Genomic DNA, 21,186 nt, shown 5'->3' with positions numbered 1-21,186 from the left:
GAATGCGTAGACCTATAGGAGGAGGGTATAATTTGAGAAAAAGGGGCCACAAAGCTGGAGCAGAGCCAGGTCTTAGATGACTTCTGATGGTGTTTGTGTGCTGCTGCCTTTGGGTTATAGAGGTAAAATAATATATATCAAGCCCCGGTATTTAGCCCTGCTGCCACGGAAGTCTTTTAAGATGGAATGACAGAGAAAACGTGAAAAATAAGATGTCCCCCTTTGAAGAGCAGGGTGGTCCATCAGTCTTCCCAATACCTCTATCATCTAGTTTTTCATTCCTCAGTCATACTACCTTCCGCTTGCTTTAAAGCGATATTGGTGGGAAGTCATGAAAGAACAAACGGACCAACATACAGACACACATGGCCGTAAAGACAGAGGAATGGAGAAACTGACCAACCAAGCCCATTCTAGAACATTCACATATTTCATTAAAAGGCTTTTGTCATCAGCAAAGAGGATTAACCTCCACTATAGCGTCTGCCTATTTGCGAGGTCACAGCTGCTCCTCAAGTGCTCGCTGAGAACAAACCGAAGCGGTTAACCTTCAAACCATTCCACCTTGCACTGAACATGTTCCTACAGCTTCTGCAGACATTTCCTGCGTGCGCGGGGTGAATGGCTGAAGGTTAACAGGGGGGAAGGTTAAGGGCAGGATGTGTGTAAGCTGGAGGGCAGGTTGTTAAAGAGATTATTAATGCTGGTAAAACAACTCGACTGTGTTGTTGGAGGAAAGGAACTCCTCCGAGCGAGATCGGGTGACATATTGCTCTCGGAAGCAATCGGAGAGAGGAAGGCAACCCGAAAATATTGTGCTTGAGGGAGACATATCTGTATGCTTACCTGTTCCTTTGGTTTGAGCTCTGTGCTGGGGATGGTTCTCTAGTTGCCAGTTCAACCTCATGAGAATATGACTGCTGTGTGGTGGTATGCATACGGTAGATCGTCATTTCATGCTATCGTTAGTGTTCAATTGAGCATCAGAACGTGCCACACAATCGACTCCAGTGGCTTTGGATGTGGCATGACAGTTGGCGTTTGCTGGTTGGTTTTAGCATCAAACGGCTGTCGCCCTTGGGCCCTGTGCTGTTTTAGCGCATCCGTACATAAAAAAGAAATAATGAGTGGGTCAGGGTGGTCAAAGGGGAATGGGGAGAATCGTGCAAACGAACAGATGGGCCACAACCAATTTGAACCCTTTATGGCTGCAGTTTACCCTCGGATGGAAACTTTCAGAGGGATAATGCACCATCTTAATAGGTATCATCACAAGTTGTTCCAGGAAAATGACGGCGGGTTGCGTTCACTTTACAAATCATAACCCTATGGAGTGAATTTGAGGTGGTATCCCTTTCCTGCAACCCTCCAATGCCCAGTGAAATGCATGATGCAATCATGTCTGCATTGGCACAACATCCCTACACATTGCATTCGCCCCCCCCCCCCCCCCCCCCCGTCCATGTCCACGAACAATCCTACCATTGCAAGGGCATAACCTCTTCCCAGATACTTGGACCCAAATGAACAGGCTTCAAATCCATCCGGAGAAATGCGTTGTTTACTGTACAGGGGAATCACTGCAAATCATGATAGAGATGGGCTGCATTGAGTCCCAGGCTTGGTAATCATGCGCTGACCTTTTAATGGGGGGTGGGGATGACTGATCTGGAGTCTGTCAGTGTTTCGGACTCCCTCGGCCGGGAATTCCTCCTGTAGCCCGGCCGCTCTGGAGGGGCTCCACGTGGAAAGTACTGCGCAGTGGAAACTGGCAGCCAAAAACGCTTCGACTCTACAGTCCGCAACCCTTCCAGATTAGCATTCCTTCCCCCTGACACACAGGCGGTGAAGCGTGTCCTAGTCCCACCATCAGGGGGCGAGGATTGGTCCGGGTGTGGGGGAGGTGGTACAAGGGGGGGGCGTGAGTGGGCACGGGAGGGACAACTGTAACCACATATGATAATGCTAAGCTGATCAGCGCTGCATGCTGACTCTGATGACAGCCCTACAGTAAGAGCAAATCATTATGCGAGTCGCCAGCAAACCCTGAAAAACTGGCGTCCAAAGACCAAAGAGGCTTCAATGGGTGACAGCGGTGAGAAAGTGTAGTGAAACAGTGAAAGAAGGCGGTCCCGGGAAGTGGCCCAGGGTTCTGGAGAGAATAACAAGGACATTTCCTCACCTGGCTTTACCTAGGGAGGAGTAGACATCGAGGAGTCCTCTTTATTAGTTACATCAATTCTCATTATTAAATCATAAAACGCCTGGACGACCGCTGAGCCTCAAACCTACTCAGCCGGCCAGGAGAGGAGAAAGAGGGAGAGAGAGATGGGATGGAGAGGGGGAGTAAAGAGAGATTAGGAAGAGAGGTGTGGGGGTGTTATGGGAGTGACTGGGATCAAGAGGCAAGAGGCGAGAGTGCCAGGCAAAGAGCAGGGGATTGTGGGACCTAAGGGAGAGAAAGGGGGAGGGTTGCAGGAGGAGACAAGGTTTCGGGGGTGGGGGGGAGGAGGGCTGGGGGGCTCTGTGCTGGCCCCTCAACAGTAGCATTCTTTCACACATAGCTGGAAGTAATCAGCGATCGGGCCCAGAATGAAACTCTGAACTTCCTTCTTGTTTGCTTTGGCTGCACTTTTCTTTTCCCACTCCCTCCGCCCCAGAAATGAAAAAGAAAAATACGAAGGCCCAGGTTTTCACCCCGATCACCTTTCTACTCTCCCCCGGCCCCGCGGCGTCCTCTCCCTCCCCAACCTTCGCGAGATGATCTCAACAAGGTTGCCTAATCAGAGTGCAACCGATACTAGCATTTCCATCCAGTCCAGGAAGGGGGAGAAAAGAGAGAAGAGAAAGAGAGAGAGCGATAGAAGATGATGAGAAAGAAAGAAGAGAATGTATTAGGAACAAGGTTGAGGACATGTAGCAAAAAAAGCGCTAAAACGATTTGTGGAGCCATTATCTTTCTTGGATCAGTGCGAATCCGACCTGTTGTGGGAACGACGTATGTCTGCCCTGGGGAGCGAAGGAGCTGAGTTCAGAAAACGTGTCTCGTTGGTGTTGAGTAAGTACAGTTGGGATAAAAACAGATGCTGAAGGTTAATACTTCCTCGATGTTTAGAACAGGATGTTGCAAAAGCCTTTTTTTGTTTTAACCCCCATGTGAGTTTGAATGGCCTTGTTGGCAGTATAAAACCCAACTGTGTCCGAGCCAGGGTTTCTCTGGAAAACAGGTTTCTATGCTGGAATGCGAATTTTGTAATAAGCGTTTATTTTGCAGTGAAATACATACAGTTTATGTCCTTGTGTTACACTTCAGCAACAACATGTTTCCAGGAATGCTTGAGAGGACAAGGCCAAAGTCATTCTGGTTTTCTTATTGCAGGGATCCCCTGTGAAATGCTCACTGCAAAACCTCAGCTCTATCATACAGATGTTTAAGAAGAAAATAGTGTCTGTGTGACTTTATTTCACGTCTCTGTTGTCGACAGGAAGTAATCTCCTATTTGCTCGGCAATTTAAGTGAAATACAGGGCAAAATCATTGCTTAGTGGTTTTTATTGGGGATGTTGGCAATGTCAAAAACAGATTTTGCTTTCCCCACATTAATATACAGTAGGGAATGATATGGATACTAATTGTGTGCATATTATGCATGAAAGCTACACATGGAGCTGAAAACGGTTGGCTTTGCAGTGGGAGAGAATCCCTGACCTCCTTCCTCTATCTCACTACCCTTTCCTGCTATCTGGAGTGGCTTCTTAACACACACACTAGAGTTAATTAAAGGAGAAGGATGCAGGCCAATGTGTGGCGCACATTGGAATTCAAGTGCAAGTGTGCACAGGCAATGCTTTGGACAGCCTGCGTCATGTTAGTGGCCCCTTAATGAACATCATAGCAGTGTTATTCATTCAATTCCTTCCACGCCTTTGCGCTGTGTAGCCTTCATCTTCACTGCTAGCTGCAACAGAAAAGTAGGAGGAATATTCCAATAAACATCAAAGATCTCTTTCCAACAGTCCTCATGTTCAGACACAAGTTGAACACATCTCACAAGAACCGTTCCCATGTGAAGACGAAAAAGTGATTAAGGGGGAGCCAAAGCTGTGACATAATAACTTTAGCCGATTGCTACACACTGTTGCGTTTGATACAGGTTAGGACTCCAGGGATATGGTCCATCAAGACAAATGGGGGCAGACCGTACATGAATGAATTTGTGCAGAACTGTTCCAGTGTAACAATCCTCTGTGACTCGTGCACAGCTGCTGCATGTCTACACATCAAGATCACAGACATTAAGAAAACATTTACCTGAGAACATAAAAAGATAAGATAAAACTACTGTTTTTATTGACAGTATCTAAATGGCTATCGAGTTTGAGAGAGGCAGTTTGCAGCTTCGGCGTGTCAATGTTTATTTTCCATGCCAATAAAGCTCTTTTGTTGTCTGTTGAGGGTTATGGCGGATGGGGGTCAGGGGTCAGGCTGGAGAGGGGGAAGCTTGGTGAGGACCCAGGAGCGCAGCAGCTCCACCTCGGGTTGACACAGCTGGTGGTGGAGCCCCGGGAAGGAATGGAAGGTGCTGGCCATGCCAGCCTTCTTCAGCAGTGCTGCCGTGTCCTCTCCCCATTGGTGGAGTACCAGGTCGTCGCTGGTCCCGTGACACTGCAGGAGCTCGGGGAGGCCGCCGCCCACCCTCGCCCTCTCTTCCACTGCCTGCGGGGTTGGAGGAGAGACGCATTGCCTCAGTATGGAGTTTGTGAAAAACTGTGAATCTCCATGCAAGTACTTGTTATGCTCTCAGGCAGATTCGGCACACCTAGGTCATTTTTGACCAAAGATATTGGTACGGGATGTTTTAGTGAAGCCAGGAGAGGTAAACCCGGATTGGTATGGTGCCTTAAGCATCCTGCTCAGGGATGCCAGCCGATTGGCTGCGGATATTGGGGTTCAAAGACCCTAACCCCCAGACTATCCCACACAGATTAACAGCTTGAAACCCTTTCAAATCGCCATATCGTCACACGCGACTGTACCTTATACGCAACAGAATCCTTGTTCAGGAAGCTGGACAGGGCAAAGACCCCCGCTACATCGGGATGGTAGCGACAAGCTAGGTGTAGCGCCATGGCTCCACCCATCGAAAAGCCCCCTTCCAGCAGCAGAGAAGGAAACACACACACACACACACACACACACACACACACACACACGCACACACACACACACACACAAACACACAGGCACAGAAAAGAGTTATCAAAATATTCACATAGCAGCAAGTGTTTGCCAGGGGAAAAAAAATGACACATTCTCATTTTCATAACGGGGAAAGGGTATCATTTCGAAAACACTCGCTCATGGCAGTCAGGGCTTTTCGGAACGGAAAATTCTCATCCCTCCCTTGAAAAAACTATTAAGATGAATAGGACTCGGTGGTTCCACCTCATCAGCTTTTTTATTCTTTTGGTCTCCTGGATGATCCACCCGATTCATGAGCCTGGCCTTAATCTCACACTGCTGGGCACATCTGGGCACATCTGTGCACATGGCGTACCCATCATCCTCCCTGTCAGCCGGGGCATGGGAAGGAATGAGGGGAGGGAGGGGTTCACAAAAAATAAAACATCCCCGATTTCTCTCTCGTCCCCTCGTGCTCCATCACCCAGCTGCTCTAAATCTCCAGTCCTTGGGCAACATCCACTTTGTTGTTTGGTGGCGGCCATCCAAACATATTTGTGTGACACGTTTGTATACCATGTATGGCCCAATGTGTCTCGCAAGAGGAGAGGGTGGAGAGGGTGGAGAGGATGGGGTTGGGGGGGGAGTCAGGAATTCAGTCAGGAACCTGGACACGTGAGCCCGAGGCCAGTTTGTTTGAATAAAATACAAAATACCAAACCTTTTCCACGGAAGGTTCTGGCACTTGTCAGTCCAACATGAGAGGGGCGAAGCGGAGCCCCGGTTAAAGGGGAGCCGTGTTTCTCTGGGTATCATCGGTGACTCAAATGAGTATTTATAGTTAATGAGAAAATGTTCTGATTTAGTATGATAGTATTTCAGCATATTTCTCCCTCTTGAGCATGTGTTTTTCAAATCACTTTTCCCAGGAGCTGAGCTCTTCTGGGCTTTTCTGGTCTGAGTCTTTAACACAATACCGCCTACTATTCTACTAGCGTGTCTTGAGATGTTTCAAGGCATGTAGGCTAACCACCCACTACTCTTAAGTGGTCTCCTTTCAGTGTATGACAATCATTTATACTTTCATATTAACATGAAAAGCACATGATGGCCTCCCACATGTTCCTTGTGGGAAACCTCTACCTTGGTTCGGACAAATTATTTATTGCGGTTGATCCAAGACGTTCCATTTGGTTGTTATTTATACGCCAACCCAAGTATTCAGGGTAAAAGCTTTTTCCCAACCTGACAATTCCCTTGCAATACCTTTTATTTTTTTACATTTGGAAGCATATAAAAGCACACAGTAACCCGATGACTTGCATTCTTCATTTTATATCATGAGACAGGGGAGGCAAGAACTCCAAGGCTACAATGGATTAGGGTATGTTTGACTGTGTGTTTGTGTGTGTGTGTGTGTGTGTGTGTGTGTGTGTGTGTGTGTGAGTGTGTGCCTGCACGTGTGTGTGTGTGTGTCTGTGTGTGTGTGTGTGTGTGCGTGCATGTGATTGTGTGTGTGTGTGTGCCTGCGTGCGTGTAGTAGGGAGGACAGGAACACGAGTGGGAAAATGCTATTTCAAAGATGAAATGAAACCAAGCTCAAGAGAAGGGTATGAAATCAAGATTGGAGTTCAACGAAAGGGGAGGAAAGGAAATAAAGAGACACGGAGAGGAACAATACACGGCTGATTAACTACACAATGACGCAAACAATTGAACTAATCCTATGCCACATCGTTCTGTATTGACAACACAAATCCACTGATTACCTATTATCATCCTGTGCTTGGGCACCCCGGCCTTCACCTCCTCCTCTATGACTCGGCCCAGCGCGCCACACATGGCGTTCACTGACTCCAGGTGCTCGGGAGAATCCCTGGAGATCTTGTGGCGGTCGAACCACACGGTGGACAACGCCCCCCTCATGGGCGTGTACGGTCTGAGCGGGGTCACAAGCGCCACGAGAAAGCACAGTTCAACACCGACAGTCAGCTGTCATAATTATTAGGGCTGGCCAATCAGACGACATCCCAGGACAATAGAAAAATATGTATCTATGAATGAAATTGAAATTATTTTACAGGATTATTGAAATACAGGTATTACCGTATAATTACTTAAATGGTTTCCTTATTGAAAACCCGGAGAAAGTAACTTTATTGCGATGACTATCAACTTTATTGCATTGAGTCACTAAAATCATCAGTGTTTAAGCTAAATTAGCTTTCATGCTTGTGGGGGTGGGGTACCGGTTGTAGCCTACCTGGCGGGGGCCGTGGGATACACAACCCTGATGTGGCCAAACGCCAGATCAGGCACCGCAACATCTCGAACCCAGGCTCGCAGTCCCTGTCCAGTGTCACCTGCAAATTGGAGTAGAGACCACAAGGATAATATGTATACGGTCCAATGCACTGCCGTCATTGGGTATTACAGGGGCTTCAGCTCTGTTTAGATTACAGGTAGAAGTATAAGCGTCAATTTATGGTTATGTGTTAACATAAAAGTGGTTTATTTTTTTTTATAATTGTTAGGTTAAATGATGCAGACATATACCCATAATACATTCATATAAGTCATATTTACAGTAAAATAGTATGCCTCCTACGTATTGTTTGCCTGCCACGTCGAAAATAATTCCAATGTACAGAAAGACCCTTTGACTTTACTATACAATCCGCGGTGTTCATTAAGGGCATCGAGTATCATTTTGTGTTAAAATTTGATTTCATGACACATTTGTGATTTGTTTTGGTATAGCTAAACTATTTTTAGCTATTACTATATTGTAATGTATCTAGGTATGACAACAGGTGAGCGTCTGTTTCCAGTACACCAGAGAAGATCCACTCCGTCCTTTGACCGCATGTCAGCTGATCAGTTCACTGTATGCAGGACTAGTATGTTTACATCACAGTCCGTAGCTTGACCAAAACGCGGAGCAAACGGTACATAAGAAACGAGGCCGATTGTTAACTATTGTTAACCATGCATAGTAATTGTATAAACACCTGATCCATGCAGGAAGATAATAGACGCAGAATGTTTTCCTGTTGGAGAAACCGCACATCTCTGAAGTTTCTGCGCGGCAGCCATGACAGATTGCGAGCCTCATACGAGATTTTACTCACACGGACGAAGACTCGCGATAAGACAACTAACCGAAAGAGTCGCGCCAAATATGTTGTCTTTAAATTTGAACACTTACATCGGGTTAATCATTAATCAAAATTCCTGAGGATAACAAGAAATGAAGAACAACATTGACTTGTAATTATCAATTGTATATCTACATTGGTATGTATGTAATGAATCCAAATTGCAATGATTGAACTATTACAACTATTACAAAAAAAAAAGTAATAGCAGGATATTGAGGCTAAAGCACTTCAGCAGTATTGGAAACACACACTTTAAAGGGATCTGGATCGCTCTTTAAAAATGTGGCATGGATTTAGCAATTTTTTCTCTCCGTTTTATGCTGGCATTAAGAGATCAGGGAAGATTGGTACACCTGCTTTGCACTCCAGAATAAAAAACAAAAAAAGAAAGCTTACTTCACAAACCCTAAAATAAGTAAATGAAGTTTGCGGGATTCATGTTTTGCATCGTGACAATTCTGAAGAAATATCAATATCTGAGAACGGAAGGCAACAGAGAAAGCAGAATGGAAAAGAAAATCCTTGTGGTTGATAGAGAGGTCATATTTTGAGAAGGTATGATACATGGAGAGGTGAGGTGCTCTTGGTCTGGCAGAGGGTCTCGGCGCTGGTTGTTATGGGCGGTAAACAGGCTCTGTGTGGTGACCAACAGACAGTAGCTGTAAAGGGGCTGATCAATCAGACCATGATTCTTTCAGCAGCCCACACAAAGTCTGTACACACAATTCCACAGTGCATAGGACTACCAGACACACACACATGTACACGCACACACATGCAAGCAAACACACACACATTCGTACACACACACACACACACACATGCACAAGCACGAAAACACAAAGAAGCACCCTCAAGAGAAATGGAGACAGACATACACATATAAACAGATATTTCACAGGGCAGAAGAGGCTGAATTGTCTCCATATAGGATTTTGACGTCTCAGGCTTTTTCTCTCAAATTCTCCCGAAGCTGAACGCTAAAAGGATGATGAAGCGCCAGAGGACAATCATTGATATACTTATTTCCACCTTCATATTGGTGGAAAGGCTTCATTATTATTATTGAAGAATTTCTTCGACTAAAACCGCCCTGTTTATCATGAACCTTTTCCCATTGTTATGATCAAGCTGTTGGAGGGATCATGGAGCTGGCCTGCGTTTAGAAGGAGGTTCAGTATTAGCTTGTGGAGGCCACAGGAGCCTGGGATCACAAAGTGCCAGTGGGGGGGAGGGGGCGGGCATGGAGAGTTGAACTAACCCGCTGCTACCTCACCGTATCACAGTTGACTCCAACCTATGTTATAGTATGTAGCCTTGGCTGTTCCCTGCTCTGCTTTTATGGCCTCACATCAAAGCCCCGCTCGCTACAGTCTTGCCAGAGAGCACCACATAACTCAGCCAACATGAAAGCGCGGCCAACTGTAAATTTATATGGAGAGAAAAGCAAAGTAAACACGCTGAACCCTCAACACACCAGATAATGGAGAAACACTGCCCTGCTTCTCTCGTCCCGGTGCTCTCTCCGTGACGCCGTTGGCGGCTTGTTATGCTTTCCTTTAATAAAAAAGAGAAAAATCTTACGATGTGTTATTGTGTAGGTTATTTATAACTTGTTATACCTACACGTTTGGGGTGAACAGGAATGCTCGCACAAAGCTATGGAATTTTCCCAGTGAATAAGTCTCACGTTAGTGGGTGGACTTTGATGTGGATGAATGTATTCTCTGTTCTATCTGTGAGTGGGAAAGTGAGAAGCTTGCATGTTAGCAGAAGGTCAACAGAAAGTGTGTCCTGTTACTGTACCGTTTTACTTCATTAACACAAAACGGCCTCTTGGGTCAGATGGAGTAAGGCGTATACCGGTCCCTCTCGTGGTTAAAGAAACAAAAGACATAATTATTCAATGTTGCTCCTGCTCCATATTAATCTCCCGTCCTTGGAACACTGCGGCCTCTGTGTAAGTGGACCTGTCATAAATGTGATGAAAATCAGGTTGTTGCTTTTTTCCCCCCCTTGCTTTTCTTTCTCGCTCTAAAGATGCGGTCCAAGGAAAGTTTTTCTTCACGGTTCAGAAGGACTGCGGGTCAGCCGTGGGTTAGAGAAAGGTAAGTGCTCTTGGGGCAGAAGGGTCTTCCCATTGCTCCGGGGAAACACCTGCTGCTCCCGGGGCCTCTGCTTTAAAACCATAACCCAGGGCTTCTGTAGCTCTCCCAACGACGGACAGGTTTCCATTACACAGGAAGAAAAAAGAAACTCCAGGGAGGTGAAGCAGTGTTTTGGAGCGGCGAGCGGTCACAATTTGCACCCGCTGCCAAGTTCCAGCAGTATTTTTGGAAAATAAAGGGGGAGAATGGAGTCAGTCGTCACATGGTTTTGCACGACACAGGGCTTCACCGGAGGGGATGTTGGACGAACGACGGCTCGTTGGAACGGATCCTCTGCTCTTTGTTTGGACGGGCCTGTCATGGAGAACGACTGGGAAGCAGGAATTTGTGCAAGTATGAAGAAGAGGGAATCAAGTCAAGGAACTGATGCAACAAACACCCCTTTAACTTGTCTTGCGTTTGTGTAAGAAGCACAGCCTGAGCGTGACCTTCAAATGTATGTGTTGTACATGCACAAGGCTTGGGGACTTGGAAATGATTCCAGGACACATAACTGCAGAAAGACTCTCTGATATTTGGTGAAATTTAATATCCTTGGCTTGAAGCGGGATTAGTTTCTGATGAAATTAGCTCTCTCTCTCTCTGTGTCTTTCTCTTTGCAGAAAAGAACCCCATCTGTTCCCACATCACTGGTGCCACGACAGTCCACCCCAAAGGTCCCCTCTGTTGTCTCAGACCCCCTCAACCGGCCTCCCGAGCCCCTTTGAAACCAAACACACACAAATGACAAGGGTTATTATGTTTTTTTTCAACAATGGGTAAAACTAAAGACCAGGAAATAGGAATGATCAAGGCCTTCGTGTGTCACACGACACCCGGTGAAGAAATGTACTGTTAATCTGGCTTTTCAGCTATTCGCTGCCAGCCAAAGGAACAGCACACCAGCAGTACATTTTGATCTCATTCAAGCTATGCAATCCTATATGCTTGACATTTCTATAGCCCCTCAGCACAATATAAAACCAATGCATTTCTATACCTTTCTCTCTTTTTCTGAGTCCAGAACGTGTGTGTGTGCGTGTGTGTGTGTGTGTGTGTGTGTGTGTGTGCGTGTGTGTGTGTGTGTTTGTGTGTGTGTTCGTGTGTGTGTGTGTGTGTGTTGGGGGGGTCACAGAGGTTGTCACCCATTCAGGTACATCGGCACCATCTGGTTGGCTATCACTTTCCCGCCTGTCAGCAGAGCTGCCAGAGCAGACTTCCAGAATGACATCGCAGACTCGCCGCTGCTCCCCGGGATCCGTCCATATCCGCCGCAGGATTCTATTCCTGTCGCCGCCGGCAGGCAGAGTGAGCAGCAAAAGTGAGGCAGGGAATCTCACAGGGAGGACATATACAGTAGAAGGGGGCCCCATGGTACCCCTTCTCACCCGCCCATCCACCCCCCTCCACCCACACAGCCTTTTTGCAACAGGAGTGGATTGATTTCAAAGGCAGAAAGAGTGATTGGTGGAATGAATGAGGAGGGTGTGCAGACAGAGGGAGAGGCGGAGAGACAGAGACGCAGAGAGAGAGAGAGAGAGAGAGAGAGAGAGAGAGAGCGAGTGTACCTAAGTGAGTGACAAGGGAGAATCAGAAGGTGAACTGTGAGGTGGTCAGGTTACCGCGCTTGCATGCAAACACTGCATGCGCCCCCCGTCTGACATGTGATGGGGTTCCTTCCCCCCCCCCCCCCCCCCCCCCCATCCCCTGCTCCAAACACCTTGGCAGATCCAGGAACAGAAAGTGCAGCATCGTAGAAGATCCGACTGTATGGGTGAGGAAAATATAGAGAGTACCACCGGGGTGAACCTGACGTGAGGTGTTGCGCTATGGGCTGCATAAATCATCCCCTCTGACAAGACTCGCAAGAAGTTTAGCTTTACTGGAGGACATCAGAGGGCTCCGAGGGGGTAGGTCCATAAATCTAAGCTATCAACACCACTGTGACATATGAGGTCCATGGAGCCCCGTAGACCACCACGACACCCCCCAACCCCCAACCCCCCACTTTGCCGTCCCTTCAATCAGCTGCATGACCTGCCCATGACTTTCCTCACTGTGGAAAAGTTGTAGGTTTGAGGGGTCAGGGGGGCTGACTGCCATGGAGGCTGCTAAGTACATTTCTCTGGGGAGATTCGTTACGTCGATTTATTACACTAACATTAGAACAATACAGGCTGTTGAGTGTGAATATGAAACTCTACGTGCAAATAATGTTCCTTGTGCTGTTATAGACCCCATAACCGTAGCAACTGGGATGAGTCGCGCTACTTGAAGATGGTTTGGGACGGGGAAACAGGAATTGCAAAGGTTCAAGGTTCCACAAACTGAGCGAGCTGTTGACCTTAGAAAGGGTTCCATCCTATTGAGTATCTGTTGACATTCTCTGCATAAAGACCTAGGAGATGCATCGTAGCAGTAGTGGTCATACGGGAACATGAGGTCAAGTGCTGCTAATACAAGTTACAGGTTAAGGTGCACACAGAGTACACACTGCTACGTTCAATTCGGGAAACACTATATTTCACCCCAACTTTCAGACATCGGAAGAAAAGTAAACAGGACTGAGATCACATCTATGGTTTGAAGTGCCGGCCAATGGACACACCCCTTCTGAGATAAATAGCAGGCCTTTCTGATTTCCATAACAAGAAGAAAGATAAACACCACAGAGGTAACACTGTAGCCCGTGGGAACAAGCAGCATTGCTGCTGTGGCTTCTCAGCTCTCCATGTGAAATAAATGCATAGAAGGCATGGCGGAAAATGTGTGCACTAAGTGAATAAACAGATGCCGCTCTAGCTCGGGAGTCCTGCAAAACCTGATCCGGCCATGGGGGGGGGGGGGGGGGGGGGGGGGGGGGGTCTATAAGAACTTCCTTGATAACTTTAATCCTGGTTGACATTTGTCCCCCATGCCTTTATTTAGCCTTGACGGAGGATGAGCCGACGTTGAGGGTATCCCTAGTATGTATATTTTTATTAAAATATTATTCTAAGAGAAGTCATGTTTTTATGTGCTTCTTTATGTTCTCAGTTTGGATATGACATGTGGGAACACGGTGACCTTCGAGACTCCAAGGACAAATGATAGGTTTGCCTTTCACCTTTTCCAACCAGGTGCTGGAGTCCTTAAGCCTTCATTACTGCAAGACATGGGGGTTAAGGTAATTTATTTCCAAGGCATATGAAGAGATAAGGGGAAGAAACATATATTTAGCAGTGCCAGGTGCTTAATGCCTTCCACTACATGAGAACTAGGGTGTAAATCCTTTCCTTTAATTTCCGCCAAAGCCTTAAAGCCTGGAAGAGAGGTCGGGCACACATGACACTGTATCATGTTGTTCATTATTTATGGTTTAACTCTTTCTTTCTTCTTCTCCTCTCTCTCTCTCTCTCTCTCTCTCTCTCTCTCTCTCTCTCTCTCAGAAAATCCTGCTAGATCAGAGGTCCCAGAATACCAGATCTGGGTGTACTCCCTCGGTTCCATTGTTCGGCTCTGTTTTGAAATGTTTTATTTGAAAAGGCCCTACAATTCAAAGACCACCCTTCTCCTTGTTTTAACATCAAAGTCACGGCTTTCTTCCTCAAACCTCCACCATCTCTCTGTACTTCTGCTGTTGAATGATTATGCCATCATCCTTCAGTGTCCTCCCCTCCCATTGAGAGGTTTGACGTGAGAGCAGAGCAGCATAGTGTCCATCATGATATGAATGTTGAATCCTGCAGTTAAAGTATCTTGATGCCCGTCCCCTTCTCTTCTCTCCTCCCAAACCCCCACCCCCATCCAGCTCCCCTAACCCTGCCATGGCATCCCTTCCTGTTATGGTATTCTTGTTGTGGTATGTTATGGTATTCGCTCTGGCTTGGACAAAAGAGAGTGCCTCACTTTCTCACCTTCCTCTGCCTACGCCTCAACAACGTTAAGGCCCCGGATGCACTGTCCGTTTATGTTTCCTGCCCGTATCCATACCTTACCTCAAGAGTCACGTCATTCCTCAAGAAGCCTAGCTTCGGGAATGTGACTCGACTACGTTTGCCAGCAGGTCCAGGAATGTTGAATTCTGTGAACTATATTATGACTAAAGACTGTGTGAAAAAAACAACCCTCAAGAATATGGGGGAAGTTCACAACATTGCATTTGCAATGCAGCATGGAAGGAAATGACTGCTCGGCCAGACCTGAGAAGACATTATTGGAAGCACACCTTTGGGCAGGCATGTTTGATTCCTATTTGACTCCTGCACCTCAGTGCGAATGAGAGCTAGCCTTGCCTAGTCTATGATATGTATCATGTCGTTCATCAACAGCCACAGCGCTTTATCTTCTCACCAGTGTAGGACCCCGGCCCCTATCCGTCTACCCCTCATCATCACGGCGTTGCTACGCTCAGGTGAGCAGGTCCCACCTATAATCACTCCATCTTTGTTTTTGCCTCGTCCTTTCCTTGCTCCTCATCAAGAACAGCAGCCTATTATACTTACACGCCAAGAAGGTAAGACCGGGCGCTGCGAGTGAACGGGGACGGGACCAGCGGGCGCCAGTAAAGTGCACTTGAACGGGCGCAGGGGGGGCGTGCCTTCGGGATAACTGCGTGAGGAACTGCGTGAGAACTGGCTGCTGCAACAGCAGTGAAGAGAGCGATCAGCACACCAGAGCCTGGCTCAGTCCCAAAGCTGGCTCTTGTTGTGTTCACAGAGCTCACAGTCGTGCGTATTCCCTGCGGTCACTTGTTGCAAAATCAATGGTTGCTGTTCTCCCCCCCCTGCAAATCCCCTATCCAAGCCCTCCCCATCTGATGCACCCCCACTCAGGACCTGATGGCACCGTCCCACCATGCACCCCCACAGAAGATCTGAGGGCCCATCTCCAGCGGCCTCCACACAGTGAATTTCTCGCCTGATTAAGTTTCAAGCAATGTGGGGACCAAAACAATTGCAACATGCTGTGAATAAATGTCTTTTGTGAAAATAAAAATACTGAAACAAAGATTAGATAGAAAATGATTAAGCCAATTTCTGAAATGCCAAATCTGAAGACTACCCGAGGTTATAGGAAAAAATGAATCAAGCACTTTGAAATTGTGTTTAATGGCAAAATACTATGTTATTAAGTAGAAGGAATATTTACTGTACTGTGAGATGATTTATTGATGAGGTGTTGATATTTTTGCCTTTGCGGTTACTGGTTGTAGTCTTTACACCCCTCCCCTCTCTCCAAAAAGAGACATGTTAGTAAAGGAAAAGATGAACGATGATGGACATTTCCATAAATACATTCAAAGTACCTACGGGCAACTCTAACCATGATGAAAAACAAATCTCTGTGTTTGATATGTTCCGTGATAGATCACCCTCACCCAAAAGAATAAAATCGTTTCACAGAATGAGTGTTTGTGTGGGCATTTCATGATTTATGCGTAGTCAACGAAAGCAGTATAATCACAGTCTTGTTAACAACTTGGAAAATTAATGTAAAGCCACCCTTCACTTCTGCGATCTCAGGCTGCATGGGAACACTGACATCACAGCCTCTGGTCCATGTTGTGCTGGCAAAAAAAAAACCTTTAAAAACATACCAGCCGCCTCCAACCTAAGCCTCAGAGAACCGCAACCACTAATAACAAACATGCTATTTTCAAATCAGCTCAATCAATAGTTATTAAAATGTTCTATTTGCACACACAATCGGCTTTAATGATTTATAACTGACAGGGGTGAGCTCTGCCAAGCCTTTTTAGAAACCACAATTATTTATCTCTGTGTCTCTCTCTCGTGCTCTTTCTCCCTCCTTCTTCTCTCCCTTGAGAGACTACATCACATTCTACAGGTCTGTTTTGCCTCCACGGAAATAAACACAATGTGGTCGGGGATGAGCAGTGTGTGTGTTTGTGTGTGTTCATGTAAGACCCGGCTCAGTGTAGAGCTTGCTAAAGTGATGATGTTAAAGTGGTCTTGGCCTTAAGATTCTTTGTGGTGCCAATTATCAACAATTGAGCCGCAGAGCAAAAGTAATGGTCTCTCACTGTGTGTGTGTGTGTGTGTGTGTGTGTGTGTGTGTGTGTGAGAGAGCATTTGTGTGTGTGTGTGTGTGTGTGTGTGTGTGAGAGCATTTGTGTGTGTGTGTGTGTGTGTGTGTGTGTGTGTGTGTGTGTGTGTGTGTGTGTGCATGTGCAAGTCAGATTTGTGTGTGTGCCGGGAGTGTGCATGTGTGTGTGTAATGAGAAGGGGAAAATCTGTGTGAAATAGACGAAGGGAGGGCTGGGGAGGGTGGGGGTCTTAGCTCCACTGACCCCCCCCGGAGCCCCCCCCCCCCCGAGAGACCCCAGGAGACGGCTCTCCCTCGAAGAATTCTGGCCACAGCTTTCCTCCTTAACAGCTCTGACACTGTGTGTGTGTGTGTGTGTGTGTGTGTGTGCGTGTGTGTGTGTGTGTGTGTGTGTGTCTGTGTTTGTGTGAGCATGGATATTTTGTGTGTGCCTGAATATTTGTGAGATTGAGCTTGTGTATGTCTTAATTTGTAGTTGTGTGTAAGTGTGCCCCCAAAGTGCATGTGCATGTGAAGGGTGCGTGTGTGTGTATGTGTGTGTTTTTATGGTCCACAAAAAAAAACAGGGTTGTTCTGTGTCATGACCCGTGATGATGTAATCTCTGTATATGTTTGGAAGATATAAGGGCTTGATTCTGCGGACAAGGAGGTACATTGTGCGCGCTATGAATAGGCTAAACATGAGAGGGACTGGACCCCCTCTATTTTGACTGCCAGGGCTCAAGTGATGAAAACAAGGCAGACACCCTGTGTTTGTCCATTAATGAGCCACACTCGATTTTTTTTGTTGGAATCCCCACCCTTCCCTGACCCTCCTCCACCCTTCTCCACCCTACCCCTTCCACCCCCTCTCCTGTACCAAGCAGCGTTGCTCCGCTGTACAGAACAGAGTAAAGCTGCTGCCCCTAGTGCCCAGGCCCAAGTCTTAGCCCATGTTTTTTGTGTTGTTTTGGTGACGCTGTTTGTGAACTCACTGAATCCAGTGTCCTCATTGACCCCACCCCACTGCGCTACCTGTTCTGTCGGCTGCAGGTAAACACGCCCGCCTTGTTGTTGTTCCGCCCCATCACTGTCAGCGTGCTGCATTTAGTAAGATAAGAGACCGTGTTAACAGCCAATGGCTTGTGAAGTCGGGGTGTAGGGTGACATGCATGGGTGTAGTTGCAGCGGCCCGCTCCAGCTCCAAGGGGAGCTAGCCCAAAGCCGTATGTCAAGCAGATGTAGAGCAGCGCATGTGATCTCACCCCCGCATCAGATAAAAACCCACCGTCATGTTCCAGCATGAGCCCGCCATATCTCTTTTCATTTTGCTCCTTTTTTCTCTAAACATGTGTATCGTGTTGCCAAACCTCCGACAAATAAGCCCTGCGCTCCACCAGCATCAACATCTACATCCCCGCCATCGACGCAACGCTCCGACGAAGGCCCAATGAAACTCCTGTTCACTGCTCCTCCTCTTCCCCCTGGTGCCCCTGCTCCTCCTCCTCCTCCTCCTCCTCCTCCTCCACCTCCTCCACCTCCTTCACCCTAGCACTAACACGTCTTGGCACCTACTCCTGCTTCTCATTGTATCACCCCTCTAGGCAAACACACACACACACACACACACACACACACACACACACCCGGAAAAACACAGATAAGAAAGGAAAGGCACTTTTAAAGATTTAAAGGAAGCCGTGCTCAGTGTGCCGTGCCCACCTTCTCTTCTCCACCCAAAGGTAACCTAATCCTTTTCCATGTAATTGAGGGTTTTACACTAATCGTGTGTGAAAGCCGCTGAACGGACGATCACACACAGACAAACAGGCCCCTGCGATCGCTTACCTGTCTCGTCAGCTACCAACGGTGAGACCCAAAGAGGTATGTGGAGAAAAAGGATTCCAAAGAGGGCCCACGTGAGTGGAGGCATGGAGGCCAGGGAGGGAAGGAGGCTGGGGGGCAGCGGCTGGTGAACAGGCTACCTTCCCACGTGCCGTGGGGTGTCTGATGGAATGCACTCAGGTGATGGAGGCTGGTATGTTAGTGGGCGACACCCAAACACCTGAGCCCTTGGGCATGCAGCCAATGCCAGCTGCATGGAAATTAGGAAATCGTGTAGGGGCGCGTCAAGGACGAAGGGCCCGGAAAGCAGTTTTTTACAACACAAAAATAAATCCTGTGGTGGATGAAGGCTAAATCATCAAAAAAGGAATCAACAATGATACAGCATGGACATATTGATGCCACATTGACATCTGTAATGCAGTGTCCATATGTGTTTGATAAACTCACATGTTGCACGAAAGCGGTGCATCTCGTGATTCCACCGTAACAGGGAAGGAACGGACCGGATCATTTCATTGTGTGAGATGCGTTGCCAGGCCCAGCTAGGCTAGGCTCAAAGTTTTGTTTTTGTTGCCGTTTGAGGATCGAAGGGTTTCTACTCTGGCAAGAAATGGAAAGTGCAGGAAGCGTTGAGGGCCGAGGGTCCGATGATGGGTGATCAGGCTCATGGGGGGGGGACACCGACTGCAGATGGACCTATGTGATCGAGCTACGTCAGCCCACCAAGATAACAAACCACGCTATGGTCACTGTGGGGGGTGGAGGGCGGGTGGAGGCCCCTCAAGTGCGGGAGGTCTTCTTCATCTTTAACATGTTAAATTCATCATAGAGTGAATGAAACACAGAGTACGGAGAGGGCTTAAAATGAGCCCATCAGATTTTCCATGACATCACCCCTCATTGACCTCAGCCTCTGTGAACTAGGAGCGTCAATGTAAAAGCAAGAATGAATACTGCAAATTGTGGCGGTCTACGGGTGCTTACAGTAACAGTGTTCTTGTTTATCTTCCCCCTTTTGTTTTGGTTGTGTAAATTGCCATGTGCACATACTAATACATCCACTGTAAAGGATGCTGAATAGAATTGGAATCCTTTAGTTTTTTTACTTCCTCACTCTGTCCTTTTTTTCATTCCCCCCCCCAGCCCCTCATTCTTCACCACGCTCCAAACTGCATGCCTCCAATGCCTGAAGCTTTACACGGTTTATAGAGCTTTATTGGAATTTATATCTAAGCAACGTTTCCCTACCGCTCTCTGACTGTGATTCATCTCTCCCTGGATATGTGGTTTTAACAGGGCTGGAACAGCATGGAGCCATCTCACTCCCTGTGTAACCGGCAGCTCAGGGTCAAACCTGAGCCATAGGCATAGGCCTATGGCTCAATACACAGCCATTCATTAACATTTTGTGTTTGTTGTTTGACAGCGCCACAGCTGCTAAACTTGTGTTGGTAGGACTCACTTGTAAGTAGATCTGAAAAAGATTATACCCTTGATGAAGCTAGTAGGCCTACATGTTCAGCTCTATATCCTACACTTTATATAATTAAATAAATATATATATATATATATATATATGTTTACATATACGGTTCATGTCACCCTTCTATTGGGACTGAAAGAGTTAAACACAGTAACTCATAACCAGACTCTGCATCATCAACCCCTCCTCATCTCCAGTCTAGTCAATTTCCTTCAGAGCTCGCCTATTTACTCCCGTCCCGCGGAGGGAATCCTGGATTCCTTTTTTAGAACTCACATGATTACTAAATATGTTTCCTGCTTCTGTTCGTAAGGCCTTCCAGTTCCCAGAGCGGTGCGACGGCCATACCTTCCGTCAGTGTCAAAGGGAGCCCCATTCCAGACAGTGTGAGGACCTGTCTGCCGGCGAGAGGAAGAGCATATGGGAAAGTGGGCTAGGTATTTTTAGAGCGTTCGAATGGCTCAAGGAAAGGGTGATGGTGGGGTCATGGCAGTGTGTGGATGAAGTGTGTCGAGGAGAAGATGATGTAATAAAGAGAGAGTGGGGGAGAGAGATGTATAGAGATGGTGCCAGAGAGCCTTCACCCATATTCACATACAGAGATGGTGTATTGCTGTCTGGTTGAACCTGGTTCATCTCCAACAACGACCTAATTGCCCCCAAGTCATTTTTCTGCCATTCAACCAAACCATCTAACCTAAAAACAGAGCTAACCCAAAATCAAAATCAGAATCCACACCTTCATAATATAATACATTAAAACTCTTTAATCTTCAGACTCTAGGGAGCCTTTGTGAGCGACTTAGCTTTAATATTGGTGCACTTGTTGATCAACAGCTAATCCACACCAGTGTGCTTTGTACCGCCTGCCAATTGTGTTCATCATGACGCATTTTGTGGCTGGCCTGCGTGCTTAAGAAAACAATAATAATTAGGGACCATGTCTCGGTGTGTGTAGAAAACACTTCACCCACATCTTAAGCAGCATGAAGTTGCTGAGATGCCATGGCAATATGGGTGGGGATGGGGGATATCTGACACAGGCAGCAGAGAAGTAAATCTTCATGTTTAGGTTAATGTTCAGGCAGTAGAAGAGTTCTGTCCAAGTACCAGCATTTTTCTGGCTCAGATTGCAAAGTGAGATACTACTTCACACGCAACACTAGCTTACCTTTACCTTACCTCTTTTATCAAACATTAACCCTTCCTGTAGTTATATTATCTTTGATTTCAGATTTATTTGAAAGTGTTTTATCTCTTTCCTGTATCTCCACTCTCTCTCTCTGTCTCTCTCTCTCTCTCACTCTCACTCTCTCAAACACACACTCTCTCTCTCTCG

The 21,186-nt window shown here is 46.9% G+C and overlaps 1 protein-coding gene across 1 annotated transcript; it reads right to left on the bottom strand.

Moving 5' to 3' along the window:
• Window positions 1-3,336: 3,336 nt before the first annotated feature.
• On the bottom strand, window positions 3,337-8,286 carry lyplal1 (lysophospholipase like 1). Its single transcript, XM_079744441.1, has 5 exons — window positions 8,193-8,286; window positions 7,445-7,544; window positions 6,951-7,120; window positions 5,037-5,152; window positions 3,337-4,716 (listed from the first exon to the last, which is right to left on the bottom strand). Exons 1-5 carry the CDS (start codon window positions 8,275-8,277, stop codon window positions 4,474-4,476), a joined length of 714 nt encoding a protein of 237 aa, XP_079600567.1. The 5' UTR covers window positions 8,278-8,286; the 3' UTR covers window positions 3,337-4,473.
• Between the last annotated feature and the right edge of the window lie 12,900 nt (window positions 8,287-21,186).

This window comes from Pollachius pollachius (genome assembly GCF_949987615.1).
Source record: "Pollachius pollachius genome assembly, chromosome: 1".
Lineage (NCBI taxonomy): Eukaryota > Metazoa > Chordata > Actinopteri > Gadiformes > Gadidae > Pollachius > Pollachius pollachius.
This window is presented reverse-complemented; position numbering and strand designations above follow the sequence as displayed.